Source organism: Planococcus citri, chromosome 2, assembly GCF_950023065.1.
Source record: "Planococcus citri chromosome 2, ihPlaCitr1.1, whole genome shotgun sequence".
In the NCBI taxonomy this organism is placed as follows: domain Eukaryota; kingdom Metazoa; phylum Arthropoda; class Insecta; order Hemiptera; family Pseudococcidae; genus Planococcus; species Planococcus citri.
The window spans coordinates 44,793,609-44,816,372 of NC_088678.1; the positions used below are offsets into that span (position 1 = coordinate 44,793,609).

The 22,764-nt window shown below is 32.0% G+C and overlaps 1 protein-coding gene across 2 annotated transcripts; it reads left to right on the forward strand.

Annotated features, from left to right (window-relative positions):
* Window positions 1–1,858: 1,858 nt before the first annotated feature.
* On the forward strand, window positions 1,859–22,680 carry tsl (torso-like). 2 transcript variants are annotated; one of them, XM_065350554.1, is made up of 5 exons: window positions 1,859–2,007; window positions 19,445–19,699; window positions 21,107–21,285; window positions 21,384–21,634; window positions 21,728–22,680. In XM_065350554.1, the coding sequence occupies exons 2-5, from the start codon at window positions 19,485–19,487 to the stop codon at window positions 22,121–22,123; spliced, it is 1,041 nt and encodes a 346-aa protein (XP_065206626.1). In that variant the 5' UTR covers window positions 1,859–2,007; window positions 19,445–19,484; the 3' UTR covers window positions 22,124–22,680. The 2 variants fall into 2 exon arrangements, with proteins under 2 accessions (XP_065206626.1, XP_065206625.1); XM_065350553.1 differs by lacking the exon at window positions 1,859–2,007 and adding an exon at window positions 4,333–4,780.
* Window positions 22,681–22,764: the final 84 nt, after the last annotated feature.

Consider the following 22,764-nt stretch of genomic DNA (forward strand, 5'->3'; position numbering starts at 1 on the left):
TTCACTTTACGGTTGTTTTGACAATAGTTGAATATAAGGACAAAAGGCTCGAGATAAATACAATGACTGAAACATAATATGAAATAGGTATACAGGCTGAGACTTCTCATTTATATAGATACTTACTTTTAAATATAATTTAAAACTTCTGTGTTATATGTATAAGAGATCACAATCAAGTATACAAACAGCTTACCCATGCAAATTTGTGTTACCTATATTAACCTTAACATACTTCAGTTCAAATCAACTGTTTTTAAAAATCTTTTCATGTTAATCATCCAATTGAAGATAATTAAAATTTATAGTAAAAGCAGGTAAGTATAATTAATTTACGTAAAAATTTCGGTATTTTGCATCAATTAATTAGCGTTTTTGGGTAAGTATCTTTACCAAGGAGGAAAATGCGTGATGCAGGTCGCAGGTCTTGGTTGGATATTTTATTACTGGTCTTCCTTACATATATGTACTTACGCATAAGAATATCCCTTTCTTCTGGTTGGCATGATTCCCAAAGAGACATATGATAACCTTCGGAAGCTGTGAAAATTTCTTTGACTTATTTTGTGATAAATATAAGAAAGAAAAAGAAAAGCAAAAAAACTTTTTCGAACAGTTCAACGAGGACGATTTTCCGTTTATTATTAGTTTTCACAATGATGATAATTTTATGCAAATGCAACTTTATGATAGGAAGGAGTTAAACGCAGAAGCCAAGTTCTGTTATCCCCTCAACCCCTCATATGTACCTATAGGTATCTATAGGATTAAATTTTCTTTCTAGTGACAAATTCCAAGGAGAGTATACATACATCTATGGTAAGCGCATAAAAACTCGGAATCTTTAACCTCAGTACGAAGATATAATATAAATCATTAAATAATAATTAAACCATAGGCTACCTACTTGAAGCGACAATTTTCTTAATGCAGCATGAGTGGTTATCAATCTTGCTTGGTAATAATTTCTACAATTAAGTGTACAATGAAGATCTTTTACATTGATAATGAATGTTAATTTACAATTAACCCTGTACCTATATTGAGAGATATTATGTTGTGATGAACTGTTCTCTTCTTCCGACTTCTGTTGTGCAGGCATTATTATTAAACAAAAAATAATATACCTTCCTAATTAAAAATAAAAATTGAGTAAAAAAAGATGCCTACCTACAAATAAATATGAATTACTTACAAAGTAACGATCATGGTAACAATTAATTAAAATTAAACTACCGAATGATATTTAATTTATAGCAAGTTCATGCGCATCATGAAGACACAATGCGCAAGTTCATTGCACAATAATTTTATTTCCGCATACGACTATTTTTAAAATTTCCGAATAATTCATTAGCTGAATATTATTCAATTCACTAACATTTTCATCAATTAAGTAGGCACATACTTTCAATTAAAATGTGCCTGAATAAAAATTTTTTAGCATAAGTAAAAAGTGAAAAAACCTGCTTGTTTGCCAACATCTTCTTCATTTGTAAACCTAAGCTATGTATTTTTCACGCAAATAGCTATAGGTACATAATCAATCATACGCGTAAGTATGTAGCATATTTTCTTCCATAAAGAAGTCATAAATTGTGTAAAGCCTTGACTCTTCTACAATAACACGCCCTTTCCTACACTCAATTCAATTTTATGATGAAACTTGATTTCAGAACAAAAGAGACCGTTTTCTGCTCATTCCTCCTTTAAACCTTTTGTTGTTTTTTCGATGACAAACTGGATTTACGGGTATAGAGACGGATTTTTTCAATGATTTGAAGGTGAGCAAATATTTTCCAGTTGAACAAATTGCTTATATCTGATGATTAGTTTCGCGTCGAACGAATTATCGCCATTACCTGTATGTACAAGTAATATGTCGTCAAAAGTTTTTTTTTCTTTTTTAGCAAATTACAAGTAAATTGTGGAGGTAGGAGTATGTTGGTTGTACCTATACCTATGCTAATTAATTTTCGTACGAACGAGTTCCTGAAAACTGAGCGAGTAAGTAAATAATCAGCTTTATTACTTACCTATTCTCGCTCGTATAGGTACTCTTTCATAATAACACTTTTACCTACCCAGGTAATAATTTGAATTCGCGATTCAAATTTAGCAACATCTCGCAGCCATAAAACTTTACCCAAAAATGAAACCGGTTACAAATTCAAGTCATTGTTGAATCGCACTTACTTAGCTAATTATACCAACCTAGGTAGTAGGTAGGTATCGTTTAAATAATACGTGTTGTGGTGCTTATTCGAATGAAATTCTAAGAATCCTTGATTTTCATAGAATTGTGAAACCTTTAAAATCGTTATCTATTATTGATGATCACTGATTAGATTTGGAACAATGAGTCAAAAGCAACTAGGTATATCTATGATTAGAAAGATACCTTCAAATGGGAAAACTTCAATTTTTTACTCTGATTCATACTGTCTACTTGATCACTTCATTGGCAACAACTCGTTTTTTTTGTCATTTTTTTTTTTAAATATGAGGTCTTCCTATCTATTGATAGGTGTTCACATCGTCAATAAATTACGCCAGCAAAAAATTTAAATCTAATCAACATCATTTCTTTTTTTTTGCAACGCCTTTTCAAGATCAAAACAAATCACGCGAGATTTATTTATAAGTAGTGAATTATTTTATGTACTCGTAGAAACAGTAGGTACTACTGTATTTAAAATCACTTCACATCACGATTGTGTTTTGTTTGTTTATTTATACACTTGTTTTGGTAAATGAATAGGCATTTACTTATGTCAGTGGTTACGTTATCGATCAACGATTTGAAGGTTCTTCGATGGATTAGAATGGAATTTGTGTATCGGCTTGTAGCCTAATGCCAATGCAACTTAGGTACATTACAATTTTCAAAGTAGTAAGAGTAATAATTCTGAAAAAAAAAGATTAAAAATGCACCTACCTAAGTCTATGTGTTTGAAGTAGGTACCTTTTTTTGTTTAAATAGGGGCACGAAAATCAAAAATTAGAACAAAAAATAAAAACACCTGAAATCGAGAATTTTTTAATCGAAAAATTAATTTTTTTTTTAATCAGACAGGAATTAACTGCCAGCGTCATTTTTTTGTGCATTCTTTCCAAACTTTTGAAAAAATTATCTTAGAATGGTTTCATCTGAGATAGAGACCCGTTGAAAAGGATTTGTTTATAAATACCACATCTGATCTCTGATTGCAAAAACTCTTCGAACATTTTATTTAAGAAGAGCTAATTCTCGTTTTAATAAATATTTAATATAGCTACATATTTATGTATTTTATTTTATTTTTAAAAAAGTATCTACATAAAAAGTGAATTCAGAAAAGAAATTGGTACCTAACAAATTACACTTTTTAAAACTTAAATTTTGAATAGTCTTTGCTACGATAAAGTTATTTTTGCATTTTGTACTCTGTACTCGTATTGTAAATAGTAGGTTTGGTATCCATTTCTGTTGTTTTTTAAAATGAAAATTTGAAAATTTAGTTTGCCTTTTAATGTTGTTACAATTGATCCTGGCCAGTGGCCTGCTTTAATAAAAATTTTGGTTTTGATGCTTTTGTATTTTTTTATCCCATTTTTTTTTTTTTTTTTTTTTAAATTAAAAATCAGATAATTTTTTATAATACTGATTTTTTAACAAGTTCAATTTGTTTCTATTACCATTTACCAGTACTAGTGAGATCGTGAAATAGCATAACTCATTTTTCACATCATAATTTACCATTTTGGGTTTTCAAGTCTATTGAGATGATGTTTGAGCATAAATCTAGGTATGGGATTTGGTTGGTGATTTTATTCAGCAGCCATATAAGGGAGAGAGCTTAATAAGTCAATTTTTACAAATCTATCGCAGATCAAACACGATCATTATCAGATCAAATATACCGACTCAATAAGATTCGAACATGACAAAAACTATATACACCAATTTATTAGACTACTGTTTAACAACACCGACAATGGTGCCGAAGCTGTGACATAACACTCCAATTTCATCGCCAACCTAGCGATTCGCGAGGTGTTACTGACCTATAAACTCTCAGATTTTTGTGGGTATTCGTTCTACCATCATTAAAGAAGAATACCCACGATTTTCGTTAATCGATAGGTATCTTATGTAATAATGAGATCGAGAATCGGTTATTGATAAGTAAATTCGGCGGTTTGGGTATAATCAAGTACCTGCTCGTATTTACATTTTGCATTTCGCGCAAATTTTCGCGAGCCTATGATAAAGTGCATATGCGTGCGCATCGTGTTTACACTTGATACTCGTGCACTATCGAAACAACTTGACACCACTCGCTCGTGTAATTTTTTTGTTGTCTTAATCAGTTGCGCGTACGCAGTTTGATCTTAGGTTCTCTGTTGTAAACCGGTGGCACCCATCCTTCTTCGCCGGCCCGTTCGGCGTTCGATACCTTTATTTTTATCGCCATCGCGAAATGAAAGTATTTCATAATACGTATTCCGATTACATCTTTTTTATAATAATACAATTTTGCGCGTAACGAGCCGCTAAAATCGATTTATCCTCGAGAATGTCGATATATTTTGTAGTGTGTAGTTCACGGGGTCATTCTACCCAGAAAATAATGCTTTTTTAGAAATTTTTTTATCGATTCAATCGTTGCGTGGAAAATTACCTGTTCGAGTGTATTTTTAATATACTTACTGTGGCGGTGCGATTTTATTTTGTATATTTTTCCAGTGTTGAAGTTATGAAAGCTGTGGTGTTGTGTTGATGAGTGTGAAGAAGAAGGTAAGGCGCAAGTTGAAAAATCAAATTTTTAATAAAATTTAGATACCTATTACCTACCTAGATAGGTATTTATATTTTTATCTAAGAGATTTAACCTTCTTTGACATGTATTTGTATAATGAGCCATTTTTCAATACATACCTCTCCCTTGAAATTGAACTTCAATTTTAAACTTTTCGTAATTGGAAATGCTCTTCAACTGAAAATTGATTTCTGAAGAGCAGATATGAAATCCCAAAATTTGAAAATTAGGATTTCAATGATTTTAGCATTGAGTACTAATTTATCCCAACTACATACAAAACCCTGAGTTTTCAAAATTTTGCGATGTGTAGGTATTCTCAGTGTTCATGGGGAATACCTATACCTTAAGTATAACAAAACTTGTACATGATTGCGGGCAGGTCTACCAAAAAAAAAACTAGCTCAAGTGTGGTCACTGAGCTTGTAATTCATAAACTTGAACTTGAAGTGTTGTGATAAATTTTAGCTAAGGTGAAAGAATGGAGAATCGAACTTTTTGACGATAGAATGGGGTGGGGTAACGGTGTCAATAGACGATACTTCTACATATTATACCGATACAGATACTTGGTGGTACAAGTACCTAAAACATCCATGAATACTTCATCCAATTTTTAAAAATAAGGTTACGGTTATAATAGCATTTTTTATTTCGTTTTGAAGAAGTCACAGTTAATTAATATTCAGTTTTAACAGAGTGTGAAATGAATTTGAAAAAATGGAAACAAAGTGTTATTAGGCACCTTATTTATGTACGTTGACCTACCTATCAATTTTGAGGGTGCAATATTTCCAATCTAAATTGACGGGCCTGATGGAAGAAGGGCCTCGTTGGAAAAACCTAGTTTTGAGAAAAACGCGTTTAAAGTTTTACTTTTGTTGGAAAACAGGTAGAGAGGTATGAATAAAACGTCATGTAACTTGCTCTAGGAGCAAGATCATGAACTGAAAATCACACCCAAGGTAGTTAAGACCTCGAGGAGTTCAAATTTCCAAAGTTCGGAAAAAGGGCCTCCGGGCGCTGAGGCCCTTTTTCCATCAGGCCCGTCAATTAAGAAAGATAAAAATAATGTCGATGTTGGAAACTCCGTATCGAACGATTTTTGCAAAAATTTTTTTCAAAAGGTAGGCTAGATCTGATTATTTCAAACAAATCAGATTACCTACAGCAAGAAATGATATAATCTACAACATAAATTTCACATTTCTTTGAAAAATTGAAAAATCATTGATGGCAAAACTTTAAAGTAGGTAATTTTAGAACGCTTTTCATTTTTTTTTTAAAAGAAAATTTTACTAAGTACCTACACGAGAAATTATTTTTATGAAAATAAGTTATTGCATGCGAATCACTAAAAACAAGGGGGAGGGTTTGAATTCTCCAAAAATGATGTTTAAACACAATTTTTATCATCTCGAAGAGTGATTTTAACTAAAAGGGCTGTGAGGGAGGAATTTGTATGCCCTTAAAATTTTAAAAACTATAACGAAAATTCATTTAGTTTAGAAATTGTTTTGATTTGTGAATCGAAATAAGTAGGTATAATAGGTATAAGTTTAAAAATACTTTAAAAAATAGAAGAAAAATTAATCTTTGCAAAAACCAAGGTTTTTTTAAAGAAAAAAATCGAAATATTTTTGAAAGAAATGTACCTACCCAATTAAAGTACTTATTTATTTTTCTGTTCTCAGAATTATTTCATCTCCTTTTTTGGGGGGGGGGGCATTTGATCACTTTCATCGTCTATAACAATCTAAATTCAGTGAGTATTTACTTTTTAGTTTTTGTTAATCGATTCAGTATTACAAAAATTTACTTACCCATCTATTACGTGTTGTGATGTTTCCTCTTCGTGTTCTGTAATTCTGCCAGAAAATTTTCAAAAACGCTCGAAAATTAATACACATACCTACCTACTTACCTACTTCTATAGTTCCTAAATTCTTATACCACATAGCATGAAGTTTATTTCTCATTTTTAATGGCAGGGTACTTATCAGAATGGATTACCGTCTCTAATTGAATTTTAATTCTACATCTTTGTTAAACCTATTCCTATTGTAGAAAATGTAATTAGGCAAATTTTGATTCAATTTGCATATGACCTTTATTATCATTTTTTTTTTCGAAGAATGTACCTGGGTAACTGTAAACACGATAATGATTCAGTAAACTATTACATTTAAGAATTAGGAACTATTTTTTGGTCCAAATGCTCGTTGCTCATTATACCTACCTTTAACTCTTAATTCGTACAGCGAATTTATTTTACACTAAGAGAGTAAAATATTCTATTCGCGAAGAAAGATTTTCAAGACAATGAGCTTAAGCATTGTTATTTTCAAGTATTTATTCTTAATATAGTTGGGTATATACATACGTTTTACTTATATGGGGGATATGCAGTAATTATATTCAGGCGACAAATCATATACAGTCAACCAATAACCTATAAAGAATAAACCTTGATTTAATACCTTGAAAAAGTGTCACTTGCAGATAACAAGTAAAAGTGTAGGTTCGCCGACATTACATCATAAGAAAAGAAAAAAAATAAAGAGATTTGTCTCGATGAAAGAATACCATTTTAACATCTACATAGGTACAGGTACCGCCTAAATTACAGAAAAAAAACACGATGCTCGAGTAGCTAAGATACAATTTATGCAATGGGATGCAACGAGATATCTACTCGTACCTATTCATTTATTTCGCCACTGCCACTGAACATAAACCTGATTAGCATTATTCATACGACACCAGGTGCTGAGTATATTTATTCGTAAGTACTTTTTAATCGAAATTCTATGGCAATAGGTGTTTGAAATTTTGTTACGAAAAAAAATAATGATAATTTAAAGCGAATGGATGACGATGTTTTAGGTAGAAAAAAAATACCAGAATTTTTTCACGCTGTGTGGCTAATTTTTAAGGGAAAAAATTCAATATTCTGTTGATAAAAATGCTGAATATGTGTACAAGGTTATTACTCATCTTGAAAAAGTCTGGTTTATGTTCCAAGCGAATGAGCATTCTAATAACTCGAGACCTTGATCCTTACTTTGAATTTTTTCTATAGAACTGCAATTAGAGATAGCTCGGGTTGTGCGTTATAATCTTATAATCGTCGTAAAAATTGTGTGGTTCTATGTTACCTATGCCCTGATTTAACTGCCGCAATTAGCATAGGGACTTATGTATGTCTATGTAGCCCATTCTCCTGTTGTTTTGAGCGTTAAAGACTCTATTCGTATAAAGATTTTTATTAACGAAAAGAATAATATGTTTAACGTTAATATGTATATCTAAAATCCTGTTCTATGTTGAGTGCAACGACCGAAATAACCATTTAAACTCTGCCCGCATTCTGTTAAAAAAATCAAGATACGCTCAATTCCAGACTTGTGCGGTTCTTTTCATTAGCTATGTGTCTATGGTGAATTTACAAGGTTTTTCTTTTGATGTAGGTAAATACGTCCATATTTGTATCAATACGTACGTGTTATTCCTTTTTTGTAAGTAGGTATCTGCTCTCTAGAAGCAGCGATGTTTTTTTTCTGATTTTGGCGACTAAATTAAATACCATCTATACATTTTTTTCGTAGTGAATTTTTTAGGTAATTTGAACGATCACGTTTTTAAAAGAATTTTTCCGGTGGTTTCGATTTCAGAATTCTTGGAAAAGTTGTACTCATTGATTATATTTTTTCGCGAACGTCATCATGTAGGTATTCCGCGGGAATAAATTTATCTGCGATTTGTAAACTCGCATAGTATCACTTTTTTCCATATTAACCACCATGTGTATTTTTTTTTCTTCAAATTCTATGCTCATCTTTCATCTGCTCACAGATGATGTTTTCGATCCCTTAAAAAGAACACGGATGTCTCATGTCTTTTTTCGGTTTCGAAATTAAAGTAGGTACTATAATACATCATATGTACTTATATTGTATTTAGGTACCTGCTCACCCTTTATAGGCATTTCAAAAAGGAACTCTTTCGACTAAGTACAAAGAGAAACATGATCTGTTTACGATGCCGGAAATGATCCTAACCAAATAATTGAAATAGGTATACACTAATGTGATGGTGAATGAAACATCTTTTGAGTATATTATTTATTTGAACTTGGAGCCTGCCTTTTTTATTCCTTGACTAGAAGCGAAAGTAGGTTCGAATTTCCATCTCAAAATGTAATTTTCTAACCCTTTTGAAAGACACGAAAATCCATTTTTTTTTTTGCAGCTGGAAAGAGGACAGGAAAGAATGAAAAGTCAAAATACACAAAAGGCGAATTATGTACTGTACATGACAAATTTCATCCTTTAAAGCAAAATTGAAGCGGTGAACAAAATTTTTCAAGATTAAAATACAAAAAAATCAAGTTTTCTCCTCTACAAATTGCTCTAAGTATATAGGACGATAATTTTTAAATAAGTATTTTTTACAACACTCTAGATTTCCCTTAAGTGGATTAAGTGCCTACCAATTGATTCGTATGTGTATTTTAAGACTTTCTTTGCCCTTCCAAAAAATTTAGATGTGAATTCAAGGTCAAGGTCACAAGTTTATTGAACTCTAAGCTAATGTAAGCTCAAATATCAAATTTGAGCAATTTTTATCATAAAATTCGATATACCTACCCACCTGAAGTCAATCCCAAAATTCCTGAATTTTGATAAGAGTGGGACAGGTCTGTAGCTAGGCAACTTCTGGAGGAGGTAAGGAGCGTGACGAAACATATGTAATACACAATGAAGGGGTACGTGCAGAGATTTTTAAAATGTTGGGCCAAATTTGAGAAATAGGTAACGACCTTTTGCCTCTTCAATTAAATCATAATTTTGAAAGTTTTAAAAATTGTAACCTCCTCTCAATGGTCACATTTCAAACGAAGCACTAAAAATCAGTTCTATAAATCTTGAAAATTCTCACGAATGACGAATTTGGTCCAAATTCTCAGGTTGATAGTGTAGCTCGGCGTCTTTGATTTTCCACATCAATTTGAAGTTTTCAAAGCAGGGATGCAACGATCACTAATTTGATCGCCATCTTTCGATCCGATCGAGTGACGATCATTAATCATTTGATCGGAAAAGATTGACGATCATATCAGATCGCGATCACGTTGCGATTAATTGAAATTAATACTATATTCGTGAAAATGATTAGTTTAGAGCATCCACGTGACGTCATACCTCAGTAAACGTTATTTTTTTCCTAATCGCGATTATGATCGATCAAAAGCGATATTTTTCTGAAATTTGATCGAGATCGGATCGGATCGTGATCGTTGCATCCCTGTTTCATATAGTAGATTTTAGAGTCGATGTAGAATCTTCATCTTCACACCAAGATTCAAATCAATCGGTTTAAAACACCCCTGGGTGAAGATGGAAAATCGCTCATGCGCTCCAAAATTATCATTCGGCAGTACCTACTTGAGGAGGAATGGATATAAAAAGAAAACCCAAAATCCAAGAAAATGGCAGTATCGCCCAGCTTTATTATTTTTTAAATAATTTTTCGCATAAAATTTCCAAAATGTACTTACTAATGATCCTCAAACCATAAATGACAAAAATATAGTTCATGGCGAAGGCGAAGGGTATAAAGAGGTCGCGATGATTTAACTTCAATATGCAATAGGTACTATTACCTACTTTTAACACGTGGTTTAAAACTGATCATACGAATAAAACAGGTGAAGAGCCAATGTACCACAAGACGATAGTATTCATGGGTTTAAATTTTGATACTTACCTAGATATATGTCTTTTATATCTAACGAAGAGTAGTACCTACATATAACTACTACACCTGTAACATTTTTTGCCATAAGTAAGTAGCTGGCCTTCCTCGTGTACCTGACTACCTATACTCGTAAAAGATACCAATGTACGAGTAGGTATTATAGGTTCTCGATCCAAAGACGAATTACTAATACGTAAATACCGATTGGTCATTAACATTGGTTATCTGCAACTTTGGTTCAGTCCATTCAAATTTTACGTAAGCATGATTTCTGCCCTTTTGAACTGGTAAAACTGGTATAGGTGTTCGTAGAGGTTTGCTTGGTCCATTCCGTACGTACATATGTACATGCGAATGAATTACTATAAGAGTCTTTGTTGTACACAGATTACCCTTAAGGAAGCTGCGCAGGAATTTCTATTGTAAAATCATTGATCTGCGTTTTCATATAGGTACGATAGGTACCTTTGATTAAATGATACTCGGCCATCTGGGTTTAGAAATGATTTTAATTACGAGATTGTATTGTTACCATTTCGAGATGGATATATTTATATTGCGTAAATTGCTTTCGTTGTGTTGCTCAATGCCTATATGTTGACTGATGTCGAAGATCTGGTAAAATATTGTAAGGTGTAAACTGTCAGTAGGCATAAGTATAATATGTAGGTACTTACATGTGAAAGAAAATTCGCGTTTTTCATTTTGATATACGAGGAAGTTGGCTTTAGAAGCAGGTAGGTATACTCGGCTACCTGCTCCGTATTATTACGACAATATCAAGTTATAATAACTTGGAAAATGCGAACACTTTTGAAGTGACGACGAGGTTAATAAACTTTCACAAAGTCATTTAGTCTCGACATCGGTTTTTAGGTAGATTTTTGAACAAAGGTCTGGTGAAGCCAATGTCATGAATGGCAACAAAAAAAAAACAACGTGGAATTTCGATATGACTGGGAATCTACGTTGGATTGAAGGAACCAGTTGTTAGCACAAATTGGTAGTCATATTTTAGATCTTCAGCAAAGGTTTGATGGATCTCTTCCGAATACACAACGAAAAAAACCTGGTAGGTTGAATAGCTGAAGATGGAAAAATTTTTTATCGCCTTTAATAACTATAGGTACTGTACTATGTATTTTACGTATTTTTAGCCTGTTCCCGGAACGATGAAATGGATTTGTTTTGAAACTGAAATGTTCAATTTCAGTGTTTGAAATTCCAATAATTCATATGCCATAGCCTATCTGGTTATTGCATTGTTCATGCTCAGTTTCACTGTAAACAAGATTTGTGTGTAGGTAGGTCTACTAGGTATAGGTAACAATGTTGGTGGGAGTCAATTTTATCTTCAGATAGGGCATAATACAAACGCATGCATTTTTAGGTATTTGTATATCTACAATCTGCATACCTACCTGAACCTATTACGAGTACCTTCGTGTTTTCTGTCAAAAAACAAGCACACGTGTAAAATTTATTTCATTAGAAGTCGTTATAAATGTTACGCAATAACAAATCGCTCATTATTTCAATTTTTCAACTTGGATTGAGAAAAATTTACACCCAATCTATAAGAATCAAGTCGAGAGTAGGTACCTCCAATAAGGTGGATCGCGAAAAAAAGAAGTTGGAAGATTTTGATCAAATTCAGCCGAGATCTTCATATTTTGAGTTGAAAATACTGCTGACAGTACCCGTGGAGGGATAATATGGGTCTTCAAAGAAATGAAAATTTTTTAATGTTTTGGAAAAAATTGGCCAGTTCTAACATAAATAGTGCACTTATTTGGGATTCTGCGTCGACCTAAGCCATCGCCATCAAAATTCAAGACCACTTTTCAAGGTTCTACTGGGCGATTGAAAATTTGCATAAATCGCTTATTTTTGGGCAAATTCTGTGTTTGAAAATACATTTCTCCTCAAATAGGTTGGTATTACCGATTATGTAATTATATCTATTATATGTCAGAACATCAAAAAACATCATTTCTGGAACTGTTAGGACTACTTTGGATTACAATGATGCCATTTTTTTCCTATCATTATGGCCTATTTCAAAAACGTGGAATTTAACAAGTTTTTGGTTTCTTATGAACTGAAAAATATAATTATAGGAAAAGGAATGTACCTATCTGTAAATTATTTTTCAAGCAATAACCCAACTAAATCTTATTTTTTGCATTTTGGAGGTCAGAAATACCAGTATATAAGAATTAAGAACGCATTAAAATACCAACCAACTCGAGAGAGATTTTAAACCAATTGGTGAAAATTCCTGAGATATTTCTTCTGATGAAAACCGTAAAACACTATCAAGGTCGATATCGACGTATCTGAACCCTTTTTTTTGAAGTGGCACGCTTTGCTGTGTTCTAAATTGAGGAATTAATTCAAAACAGTAGGTACTTTTGGAAAATATATTTTTAAAATGATGAAAAGTGAACGAATTTAAAATTGGGTAAAAAAATATTGTGGATATCGAGAATAGAAAGTACGTAGGTAGTTGGCATTTTTTTCAGAATTTAGACAGGATAAGCTAAGCGGTAGGGAGGGGTAAAACTGTAGTGTTTTTGACCACATGCTGAGAGAGCTGAGAGTATGAGAGTTGATGAAAAATGTCAAATTATTCTCCACCAAAAGCCAATCCAAAGAGAAGCCGAAGCCTTTATTGTTTAATTTCGACAATTAAACCGTTCAAATTTTATAACATCAACGTCGTAAATTAATGAAATGTGAGGTCGGCTTCTTTTTTCAGTACGAATTTTTACAATTATGCTTAATTTGTATCACGATGTTACCACTCGAGTGAATTGCAGTTAAAATAATTGCTGGGTTATGATGTTATGAACATTCAACCTTAAAGAATACAGTAAGTATTCCCGCAAAAATTATTTTCCCGAATAAATTTCACTCGAGTACCAATGTCTAATTTTTCAAATAAAAGTTCTGTGGGCTTGAAAGGGGCTGGTCGTATAAAAAAATGAGATTGGTTCTTTCTCAAAGCGCAGTCTCAGGGGAATGGTTATCCAGCTCCCATCCATTAAACTTGCTCGTTCTGGAAATACATGCACCTACCCAAAATGTTTCAAAGTTCAATATACTTAATGCATATAAAATTAGGTACCTACTGCTATCTACACAATTTTTTCAAAATCTTAGCATTGAGTTTGATATCAATTTCAAAAAATGATGTCTGAATTAAAAAGCCTCGAGTTACAATTCCTTCGTTTTCAATGCTTGAGCTTTTTTTGATTTTCGAATTGAATATACCTTTGAAAGAAGAAAGGAATGAAATGTTCAGATTCACCTATTACCGGGGGATAAATTTGAAAGTAATCCGATGTACATACTTAAAATCTCAATTAAAGCTCCAAATAGACGAGAAAATGGTAATAAAATTTGATATTGAAAGGTCAGCTTTGTGTAGAGACCAATTTTTTCCCAACAAATGGAAAGACGACCAACTGCAGATTCTATATATTTTTGAAGATTTTAAAATTTGTCTGGTTGGATTTCACTGGAATGATACGTTTGCATTTTAACATTAAACAGTGTTTCTGTCCAACCACTTGAACTACATACGTATTATTTTCCCAGTGCAGCTTCAGAGATTAAACAACCTGTTATTTTATCTGAATCTGCCTTGAATGGTGTAAAATATGCATCGGAAGAGTTGATTACACGTCACGATACGCAAAAATACGTCTATGCGTATAAATAATCTAATTGACGATAAGTTTAAGGACAGCGATATACACGTTCGACTAATTATATAAGATTTCGCAACAATATCTTCAGTTTTCTTGTTGTTTCGCGATCATTATTCGGAACATAGTGGCACACGTCTGGTCTGCTACATCGTCGTGTTCAATCGCGTATCGTAATTATCTTCTGTGCATTATCCAAAAACGTAAATGATTTTCGACGATAATATCTTTATTCAAGGACGAGAAAAAAGTATCTACCGAAAACATACTACGATACGTAGACGGTACTATACAGAGTGGCCCAAAAGTCAGTATCCCGATTTTCACGTTTTAGTTTTTCTTTAAAAAATCAAAAACTAAGCATCCTAGAAAAAAACTACCGACATCGTGTCGATTCAAAATTTAATTCTCTACAACTTTGATATCATGAAATTTTTTTTGGACGCTTCCTTTCGCCTCCAGATCGATTTTTGTGACGTGATGATTTTTATGAAAAAATTTTCAAAAATTCATTTCTAAGAGTTTTAGTTTTTCTTAAAAAAATCAAAAACTAAGCATCTTAGAAAAAAACTAACGACATCAAGTCGATTCGAAATTTAATTCTCTACAACTTTGTTTTCATGAAATTTCTTTTGGACGCTTCCTTTCGCCTCCAGGTCAACTTTTATGAAGCTCAGTTGGCAAATTTTTCGAAAATTTTAGTTTTTTGTAAAAAAATCAAAAACTAAGCATCCTAGAAAAAAACTAACGACCTCATGTCGATTGGAAATTTAATTCTCTACAATTTTCCTCGATATAATTTTTTCGTAGGATGCTTCTTTTCATCTCCAGATCAATTTTAATGAAACTTCGCTTGCAAATTTTTCAAAAATTTTAGTTTTTTGTAAGAAAAATCAAAAACTAAGCATCCTAGAAAAAAACTAACGACATTATGTCGATTGGAAATTTGATTCTCTACAACTTTGATGCCACGAAATTTATTTTAGACGCTTCCATTCACCTCCAGATTGATTTTAATGAAACTCAGTTTGCAAATTTTTCAAAAGTTCATCTCAAAAAAAATTGGACTCTTTGTTTTTTGACAAAAATTAAAAACTAAGCATCCTAGAAAAAAACTAATGACATTTTAGCAATGGAAAATTTTTAAATGAACTTTCGAAAAATTCAATTTTTTAAATTTTTATTTCCATTTGGCATTTTGCCGAAAATTTAAACTCTTAATCTGAAACGTTCAAAAAAATTATAACAATGGTAAAAAAATGCTAAAAAAAGAAATAAACGATCACAAAAGATGCTCAAATTGAGCACGTCCTGCTTCAATGCAGGCTGGATATCGTCGTTCATTGGCCTGAATCATCCTTTGTATCAATGGCAAGTCATTGTTTAGAACATCAAATTCTGCACGAATTGCTGCCCTCAGATCATTGAGGATTGCCATTGGCGTTCTGAACACTCGATCCTTCTGATTCAGGCCAATGAACGACGATACCTAGCCTGCATTGAAAAAACTAAGTCCAATTTTTTTTGAGATGAACTTTTGAAAAATTTGCAAACTGAGTTTCATTAAAATCAATCTGGAGGTGAAAGGAAGCGTCTAAAAAAAATTTCGTGGCAACAAAGTTGTTGAGAATCAAATTTCCAATCGACATAATGTCGTTAGTTTTTTTCTAAGATGCTTAGTTTTTGATTTTTTTTTACAAAAAACTAAAATTTTTGAAAACTTTGCAAGCTAAGTTTCATTAAAATTGATCTGGAGATGAAAAGAAGCATCCTACGAAAAAATTATATCGAGGAAAATTGTAGAGAATTAAAATTCCAATCGACGTAATGTCGTTAGTTTTTTTCTAGGATGCTTAGTTTTTGATTTTTTTTACAAAAAACTAAAATTTTCAAAAAATTTGCCAACTGAGTTTCATAAAAGTTGATCTGGAGGCGAAAGGAAGCGTCCAAAAGAAATTTCATGACAACAAAGTTGTAGAGAATTAAATTTCGAATCGACATGATGCCGTTAGTTTTTTTCTAGGATGCTTAGTTTTTGATTTTTTTAAGAAAAACTAAAACTCTTAGAAATGAATTTTTGAAAATTTTTTCATAAAAATCATCACGTCACAAAAATCGATCTGGAGGCGAAAGGAAGCGTCCAAAAAAAAAATTTCATGACAACAAAGTTGTAGAGAATTAAATTTTGAATCGACATGATGTCGATAGTTTTTTTCTAGGATGCTTAGTTTTTGATTTTTTTAAGAAAAACTAAAACGTGAAAATCGGGATACTGACTTTTGGGCCACTCTGTATAGGTACTTAGGTAGAGGTGCTAGGTAGATATATTTCGCATACGACGTTTTTTTAATTCGAGATTTTAGTTGGCAAATAAAACGATATCTTCCTGAAATTGATTACTTCATACTTTATATCACGATATAACATGAATAACGAGTTAATGATTAAAAGTACTTATACTTTTATCCTCGTTTCATATTGATTTCATGATTGTAATGGATCACTTTCGGTATGTAGCCTACCTGGTTACATTTTACGACTGGTTGTGTTGGTCCCTTCGAATTTCAAAGTTCTCGGCCTACCTACCGATTTATCAGTTTTTTAAGTTCGTTTTCGAGTACCTAATCTAATGTGACTTAAATCATACCTAGTACCTACCAATCTACCTATTTTATTTTTACCTACTTGCAGCTTGTACTAGTAAGTTGTTAGGAATTTCCAATGATTTGAGTCATGCGGTTTATGGCACCTATCCCCGCTCGTGCTTCAGTTGTTTTTTTTTTCGGTTCATTTGACGAGGAAAAAAAATGATATCGTGTAGCTTTTTCGAGTTATTCGCGTGATAAAATTCAAGGTTTGTAAATTTTTTAGTCCCTATGTTTGTGATTCAACAATGATTAGGTAGTAGGTAGGTACTTACTTTTTGTACGTATATACGCGAATGTATTTTTAAACCCGCACGTAATTCAATCATCCATAGTGATATTGCAATGAGAAAAATAATGTATGCGGTTTTATTTAATTTTTAGAAAATAATCGACCGATTAGAATTATTTCTTGAAGTTGTTTGTTGATTCAACTTAACTTCTTCATCCATTGGTGGACACTTGATAGGCTGGGGGGGGGGGGTAGAGGTAACTCTTCGCATATTTTTAGCACTACAGAAGTTTTTTCAATAAGCAGAGGTTCTCTTCGAGACAATGTTTCGCGATTAATCGATTATTGTAATTTTTATTTTGTTAAAATGCAATTGTATGACAAGGTTTATAAACCTCATTGACAGATAATCAATGTTTGTAAGAATCTATCTCCAAAAGCATTCGATATTTTTCGCACGTAGATAGGTACACGTTGACTATGCTGTTACGAGTATTTAATTCGTGAAATGAATATTTGTAAGAAATAACTAACCGTGATGATCTACTGACTATTGTTCCATTTGGATAACTAATAACACGTATCTACTTGTTGTTTTCAGCACGCGACATTTTAATGTGTTTCGAAAATCATCGAATATTTTTCGAAATATTGCGAATAATTAATTAAAATATCTACCTACGTAGTATTCCGGTTGATTTAGTTGAAAATTAGGTTTTTTAAAAGAGGTTTCTATCGATTAAATTACGTTTTCAACATTTTTTCGCAATATTGTCGAGTGCACAGTTGATTCTGATTAAAAATTCAAGAATTTTGCTCGTAGAGAAATGAAAAAAAAAAAATTAGAATACAATTCAAAAAATACGATTGACTGAATTGTTGCCTAGAAATGAGTTTTCGTTGCTGTTACCTATGAATCTTTGAATTTCGATTGATCAGCCGAAATTTACAGGCTCTAATGTAGATGTTCTCATGCGTCTTCAAACTTGAAAAAAATTACCTGAATCCAAGCACGAGTCCAAGAAAGGTTCCTCATAAGTTTCATCCAATTGAAGCACCCTCAAAGTTTTTATTTGGTTTAATTCTCTATGAACATGATTCTGTATTGTGAAGAAAGGTCATTTTTTTTTTTTTTTTTTTTTACCTATAGATAAAAACGAAAGAGTACCAGACATTTATAATTTTCCTAAAATTTAACCTCGGATTTGGATAAAACTCAATGAGGTAGTTTACTTTGATCGAAGATGGCCTCCAAAAAATTGAGTTTCATATAGGTAACATTGACCATAGAGGTAGCAGAGTAGGTTTAAAAAAAAGTCACTTCCTTCCATGAGGACTTTCTACTTGTTCCGCTCTTCTTTCAGTTCAAAACCTGTTCGATGATTTTCATTTTTCAGTCAATTTAGACATTCTTATTTTATCTTTTTTTTTTTTTAAATTAAATTAAATCACCTGAATGTTATTCCACAAGCATGCGCTTGAACTCTATTTTCAGTTCACGAGAGAATTAAATCGAGTATGAATTCGATCTTAGTAAAAAAGGAATTGAGGATATAGGTAATATCACTACCTATTGGAATCTCAATATTGCTTATTGATCTCCAATTGTGATTTGTGATTTTTTATTAAGTATCTAGGTATTCATCAGCAAAAAAAATCTTTACATTTCAGAAAATACGGATTTATTTTCTTAAAAGACATTAAAATTAGTTATGTATGTACCTATATGTGATAGATATCGAGGTAATAAAATAGGTAGGTATAGATATATCAATTTTCTTTGAGATGTGAATCCATCCATTTCTGCAGAAAATTATTTTTATTGCGAAAAATGTTTTTAAATATTCAAAAATTTATACGAACTTATAGATCTTGCATCATTGAAAGAACCGGTTGATGTGCGTATAGACGTGATTTTTAATACAAATGTCAAGGAGGTTAATACTGGAGTTTTTTTTCTTCTTCTTTACAAAATGTATTAATATCCATTGAAGGCCCATTTATTGCGTTGTCAATTTTTTAATGATTAGCTTCAGATACTTCAAATAGGCTAATATCTCATTATTCAGTCGGTAGCATACCTAACCTATACGTAGAAGTACTATCTAATGTGATGGAACTGGTGTGATTTAAAATTTCGTAATTTACTTTTTTCCATATAATTAACCATTTTGAAGTATTTAAGGTCAAATTTAATCTCTTAGTAGGTAATTTATATCAAAACACAATGGATGTGGAACTGTTGATACCTATACACTTAATTGAAATGTTTTTTTTTGTTTTTTTTTTCAGAGGTAGTTGATGTAGTTATAAAAGGAACCTGGTGCGGATAATGTTATCAATATGGTTAACAGTGATATTGGTTAGCGTCAGCGAATATTATTCAATTTTGGCAGAAGTACACGTTGGTACAGCGATCAACGTGTTCAGTCGGTACGGGTATTTAAGCATTAGTATGAGGGTGATACCGAGAAATGATTCGGATAGATCGTGGATCTTTCGTGAACCTACCGTTGAAGTTTTCGCCAATATGTCAAATGAGGAGAAGTAAGTACCTTTTATTCTGTGTAACCTTATTGAAAGTTTTCGTAAATAATAAAGCCATCAACATCAGGTGCCCACTTATTTCAATGAAATTTATGGTGTCACGATAATTGCTGATTACGTAAACTTAATATATTGATAAATTACCGACCTGGCCTGCTGAAATGCGTTGAAAAACTATCAAAAAGTGATTTCCATCCTTCGTCCTCCATGACCATTTCACATTGAAATGTAAAAAATTGATTTTATCGATGTTATATCTACGTATATTTGTACATACTCGTATTTTATCGTCTGGATTCTGCTGTGATTTTCTGAATTTTTCTAATAAAAATATTAAGAAAATCATTCATTAAAAAAAAAAAAAAAAAACTTCAAATCTTTTAAAAACGATCTAAAAGTGAAAATTTCGTGTTCGTTAAAATTTTATTTTTGTCCATCATTTTTTCATTTTTTTTTTTTTTTTTTCGTTTTATGATAGTTGTTTTAAAACTATTCCCATCGAATGAGCGAAGAAACATTTTTAACGCTTATTTTTCTCATGTGTTTACTTGCTGAACATTTCGCAAACGACAAAAATATGATGTATCTACTTACTTAATTTTGAATTTTTAAAAATTATCACTGGGTTAAATGAAATCACCAAAGTATGTACCTCTACCTATGAGTAGGTTAGTCAGAAAAAAAATGATGGGAAAAATTGCGATTTGTTGCAACTTCGATGGTACGCATGTAGCGTCTTATTACTGGATAGGCAACTTATCTTACTTCGATGTTTTCTCATTCGTCGTTTTCTTTCCGGTCGCATCAGGGGTGAATGAATTAAATCTTTGTTTCATTTGCAACTTAGGTTAGGTTGCATGTATGTATTTTTATATGTACGTGTTTATTCATTAGCTAGGCACTAAATAGACAAGTAAGTAAGTGCATGATAAGTAATCTGCTTATGTACATAATTGGTCGATAGGAACAATGTTTTCCATTCTTTTAATTGAATACAAAGAAGCAATATTCGGTATTTATATACGTACCTAGGTGCATTATATGGATGTGAATTTAACGAACGCATGCTGTTTATTTTAAAGGTGTGATATGGCGCTGATGTATTGTTACAGTAAATACTTCCATAGGTATAATCATACTACAGTCTGTTGAGTTCTGACTAGTTCGGACAATTATAGGTAAATACGTGAATAGCATCTGCAAACTGCGAAGCGAAAAATTTTCCTATGAAAACTGATTGATCTTAAAGTTTTTCTGATACCTATATCCTATAATTACAGCCCCTCAAATATCTCACTATTAATCAATCTTATTTTAATTTAAACTTGCATATGTACCTGCAATAATTAATCTACCTACTCATTACTGCCAACACTAAAGTTTAATGTTTGATTTGAATTTTTTTAGCATAAAAAGAAGCGTTAACAAAAATGAAGCATTCAAAGGTGACTTTCACATGGAATTTTGTGACAATGTAATACAGCTTTTACAAGCATATTTTCGAGATTTCTCGGTGGAAAGGCTAGAAAAACCGTGGAAAGCGTTCACGGCGAGTTGGTCAAAGAATATTGTTGCCAGAAATTTAGGTAGGTATAAACACCCAAGTTGACAAAAATTTCACGTCTATGTGATTAATTTATTTGTATGTTTCTTGATGTATTTTTTTTTTTTTTTTAATTTAAAGGTATTAGCTCATCGTACGTAAACAATTTGCACGATAATTGTTTCGTTTTAATTAGAGTGGCCAGGCACCGAGAAGTTGCAACGATGTCGTCTATTGACAGAATGACGCCAGATGAAATTATCGTTGACGATTCCGTGCAGAAACAAATTGAAGATATTAAAGTTGGCGACTCATCCAGCGTTGTAGAATTTATTAGGAGTTTTGGCTCTCATTACATAACTTCATATGTTACCGGAAACGCTTTATATCAAGTAAGCTTTTCATAAAATATTGTAGCCTATCAGGATTTGGCGCTTTTTGAAAGCTTTGTTAAATACCTACCTAATGTGTATTGTCTTACGCAGGTATTCGTTTACGAACCAGAACGATATAGAATAATAAAAGAAAGACTAAGAAAGAAAGGTATCGATAAAATACCATCTTCGGAACTAACAGAATATTTTTCACCTTTAAATGCTCGACATATTGGACGAATATTATCAGCCAGTGGAAACGAAACCGTTGAAAGTTGGGCAAGCAGAAAACTCCAAATGTCATTTTTCCCAGTGCCTTATCCTAGTTTGTTAAAATTGCATTCTAATTCTAAATTATTGTACGAATTAAATGGACTACTCGGCAACGAAGCTTTACTAAGACTAGATTTAAAAACATTAGCTCCAGCATTTAAAGATATTCGTAAGCGAGATTGGTTTCATCAGGTTCTAGACAATCACTTGAGATTATGGGAAGTGAACATGTGATACGTGTGTGTATTGTGAATTATGTATACTAAGTTACGCGAGTTCGAGTTTGTGTTTATGAAATGATAGTCACGATTAAAGAGTGATTAAACTTATTTAGATGAAGGAAAAAGTGTTGTAGATTTTTTGTTTTTATTTTGAAGCATGCTACTTTTGATTAGGAAACGTTTTGGAAACAGAGATTAAATTTGGACATACGATACCTACGTAGGAACTCGCAATATTATAGTTTAAGGCGAATATTTTACTTTGACTATATCGTGTTTGTTCCTTATTTGTGATATTTTGTAGATAATATGTTATAAATTATAGTGCAGGTACTTACACCTAAAATGTTTATCAATTCAAGCTCTTTAGACTCGGGCAAATCACGATGTATAAACAAAGATAAGTACTTACTTAAAAAAAAAAAAACTATAAGCTTGAAAAGAGTAATTTGAATCAGATTATACCTACCTATGTTATGTTCAACTTCTATTTTATTTATACGGTGATCAAAATAGGAGCTTATGTGATTGTATTTTATAAATTAAAAGTATCTTCTATGTATCATCGGTTATTTAATAGTGTTATTTTATGCTTTTCAGACATTTTAATTGAATCAAAGTAATGACAGTATAACATAAAAAATGAAAGACTAA

Coding starts and splice junctions, on each gene's coding strand:
- tsl (XM_065350554.1), top strand. CDS start 19,485: ATGTTATCAATATGGTTAACAGTGATATTGGTTAGCGTCAGCGAATAT. Junction 19,700..21,106: donor AATATGTCAAATGAGGAGAA/GTAAGTACCTTT, acceptor GAATTTTTTTAG/CATAAAAAGAAGCGTTAACA. Junction 21,635..21,727: donor CCGGAAACGCTTTATATCAA/GTAAGCTTTTCA, acceptor TGTCTTACGCAG/GTATTCGTTTACGAACCAGA.